The 3,420-nt window shown below is 42.1% G+C and overlaps 1 protein-coding gene across 1 annotated transcript in view; it reads left to right on the forward strand.

Moving 5' to 3' along the window:
- Window positions 1–3,420, forward strand: part of LOC104135702 (ALG13 UDP-N-acetylglucosaminyltransferase subunit) — a 23,903-nt gene that overhangs the window by 815 nt on the left and 19,668 nt on the right. Inside the window, exons 2-5 of the mRNA XM_035889063.1 lie at window positions 174–314; window positions 1,216–1,266; window positions 2,012–2,058; window positions 2,991–3,063. Coding sequence (XP_035744956.1) covers window positions 174–314; window positions 1,216–1,266; window positions 2,012–2,058; window positions 2,991–3,063 — 312 coding nt within the window. The remainder of the gene's footprint in view (window positions 1–173; window positions 315–1,215; window positions 1,267–2,011; window positions 2,059–2,990; window positions 3,064–3,420) is intronic.

Genomic DNA, 3,420 nt, shown 5'->3' on the forward strand with positions numbered 1-3,420 from the left:
TCGCGGGCGGGGGTGTGTGTGGGGCCGGGTGGGATCAGCCCCCAGGGCCGCCCGGGCCTGCCTCAGCTTCTTCCCCAAGCGTCCGCAGCCCTCTGCGGTGTCCCCGCTCCGTGAAGTGTTTTGTGGTGGCGTTACTCTTCATAAACTACGAGTGAAATAAGCCTCATGCGAAGCATAAATTAAACTCTGCAATTTTCTCCTTCATTCCTTCACGACCTTTATCTTTTCAGCTGTGTTCGTCTCAAATTCATCACATGGAAGTTAGGAAAGCTTGTGTCTTATTTATGAGGCAACACCAGCATAAGTTTGAATCTGTAAGTAATGTGTGCGTTAGGCAGTTTTGCACGCGTAGTTAGGAAGCAGTGTGGGAGCAAGCGAGTGGTTTAGCCATAAACATACCCACATAAACATATGCACCGAAAACATGGCATGCTTTGCCACGCTTGATGCATGTAAAAGACGAGAAGTGGCAGGATGCTTGCTTGCTTACCTTATTTGAGTTGCAATTGCACAAATTTTGTTTGAATTTATATCTCTGAAGTTCCTTAAATCAAGCAAGTTACTAATACCCAAGTAGCCAGTAGGGTGACAGTTATTTGTGTAGTATACTCCCTGCGGAGCAAATTTGTTTTAATAAGTAGGAAATAAGTAGGATTTTGGAGTAAGAAATGAACGTCAAAAGGTGGTGGAGAACTCCAGAATGTGTTTAATCATTATTAAAGTCATGGGGGTTTTGATATTTTTTTTTTTTGGTTGGTTTTACATGTGGTGGTTTGTGTAGGTGTGTGTGCGGCACAGTTTTGTGTGGCATTGGGATGGTTTTTGGTGGTTTTTTTGGTGTGTGTGCTAGGTTTCCCCCCCCCCCCCAGTCACAGTTAAGTGCTGAATCTAATTTAGGAGGGGGTTGAGTCATTACTCAGACTCATGCTCTTAATTTTTTTAGGATCTCTTGGCATTTCCACATTGGTATCCCAAATCATGCCCATGCCCTAAGGCAGGGAACAGCTGAAGTCATACCCCCAGTCAGAGCACAGCCCTTCAGAACCCCAAAATAATAAGAATCGGCACGCTAATCCCAAATTTGGTGTCTGTGTCCCCTGCCCTCCCTTCTCCTGAGCAACAGCTAGTAACATATGGTAGTAGTGTTTAGGTTTGACATTGCTTTCCAACTGGCTAAGGTTTTATATTTGGCTTTTTTCTTTGTTTTGTTGCAAGTATGTGGAAGGATCATTTGAGAAATACCTTGAACGACTAGGAGATCCAAAGGTAAGACTGATCTAATGCTTGTCAAGAGATTAAAATTTGAGGAGACTAGAACTAGAAAGTAAAAAGGTGGGTGATGGTTTTGGGGGGTTGGTTTGTTTGTTTTTTTTTTAGCTACATCCCAATCCTGGGGTCTCATTTGTATAGGTAATATTATGGGTTTGTACTGAATATTCACATACACAAACAATATCAGTTTTACTGGGGAATTTGTGTTGGTGCAAAGGAGCAATCTGTGCAGACTGGACAGTAAAGCTGAGGCCTCTTGTGAGCCTTACTCATATTTTGCTTTTACCTTCTTAGAGAAGAATTGCAAATATGTGGAGTGTACCTCACATCAAATGTTTATCAAGCTTTGCAATCCCTTGTTTCTTCCTTTACCCCCAGGTTCAAATACTAGAGTTCAGGCTTTTATTTCTTTAGAGTTTTACCAGTAAGTATGGTGAATGCAGCAGTCTCTGAAACAAATGTGGCTTTTTAATTTAAAAAAAAAAAAAAAATCTTGAGTGATGTGTTTGAGTTGTGGCCAGAACTACCTCCATCTTGCTCAGCTTGGTAATCATGGCCATCCCATGTTGCAGACTTTTTTTTCCTTCCCTGGAAATCCTAATAGCTCAACTCTCAATGCATTGATTATTTGTTTTAACAAACTGATGAGTTTGGCTAGATATTTTAATACACAGAGAAATAGAGTTCTTGGTGTTGAAGACTTCTCTGCTATCTCATGTAACCTCATAATCTTGCATAGGAAAGTGCTGGCCAGCTGGAAATGAGTGCTTTATCAGTGATGTACAAGTAAGTGTCTCTTAAATTTCACTTTGTTTTGGACTCGATGGTGTTCTGGTCCCAGAACTTTTTATTTGTTTGTCGCTGAGATACTAATGCGTGAGACGTGGTGAGAAATGCTACCCTAATGAAGTTACTTAAGCTAACGTGTAAGTGGGTGTCTTCACAGCCCCTGTTCTTGTAGTGTGGATTAAGGGAAGGGTCAGTTTCCAGCGATGTTTATTTGTTGTCTTTTTGCTAACATTAAACTCTGAAGTCAAGTGTTTCCTTCTCGTGACTGAAGGATAGAAAATGGGAAAAAAACAAGGAGCTGTGTGTAGTGGAAACACTGTGTGGTAGTTACAAGCGTGACTCAAACTCAAGTAGGTGTTCTTCAAAGCTCCAGTGGTGTGAGGAGTACTTGCCCTACTTGGTGGATAAACCCTGATACTTACTTCAAAGGTAACATAAGCCTGGGCAGGTACTGCTGGCTTGCTAAAAATGCTGCTACCCTGTAACAAGCAGCCTGGCTCTCCAGTGGTAGAAGGAAGAACCCTCCCTTTGCAGGCTTCTGCTGTCCCAGTACTAAAGGAACAAACTGAAGTTTGGCAAGAGTGATTAGTTCCTGTACTGAGGCTCTAATTCTTTTGCAGGGTGACTAAATCACTTAGACTTAATTGTCTCAGTGTCTGAGCACCCTGCCATAAGCATAAGTACTTGACCTCATCTGTGACTAAGTATAATGGCCTTTCCCAGATAATTTTTTTTCCTCCAAAGATGGGTGGTGTTTGCTCATCTAGCTATGGCTGTATGGTAGCATTCGTTTATCAGGGAAAGTATTCGACCTGACTTTTCTATAAACCAACAGCGGATTCTTCAGACAGCTCCTTGCAAACTTCTTCACAGCGTGGTTCTACTAGAATTGTGCTCTTTCAAGTCTTGGTTTTTCTCCGCTTACCTAGGCGAGACTTTATTCTGTACCGGTACCCTGGAAAGCCACCCACTTACGCTACAGACAATGGCTTTGAAGACAAGGTGAGGAGAAGTGAGGCAATTTCCTACCCCTACCTGAATCCCAGTGACCTCCAGTCCTGCTTGGTTGTAAAAACTTGCGACTGGAATTGAGCTCTTTTAACTCCAGTGTTCTTGCATACCTGAACAAAACCCCAAAGCTGACTTCAGCTCATGGAAAAAGCACAGTATTTGCACAACAGTTAATTCGATTATAGTAGCTTTGCTTCCCATCTGAGGGAGGGATTGTGTGCTGTTCCCCTGCTAATCTTTTTTGTTACTCCAGCTCATTATTGGAAAGATATTTTATTTTGGCAGGAAGAGGTGACCTTGCAATTCCAGAATATTCTTTCATGTTTCTGAAATATCACTCGGTAAAAC

This window comes from Egretta garzetta, unplaced genomic scaffold, assembly GCF_000687185.1.
Source record: "Egretta garzetta isolate BGI_Z169 unplaced genomic scaffold, ASM68718v1 scaffold412, whole genome shotgun sequence".
Classification (NCBI taxonomy): Eukaryota; Metazoa; Chordata; class Aves; order Pelecaniformes; family Ardeidae; genus Egretta; species Egretta garzetta.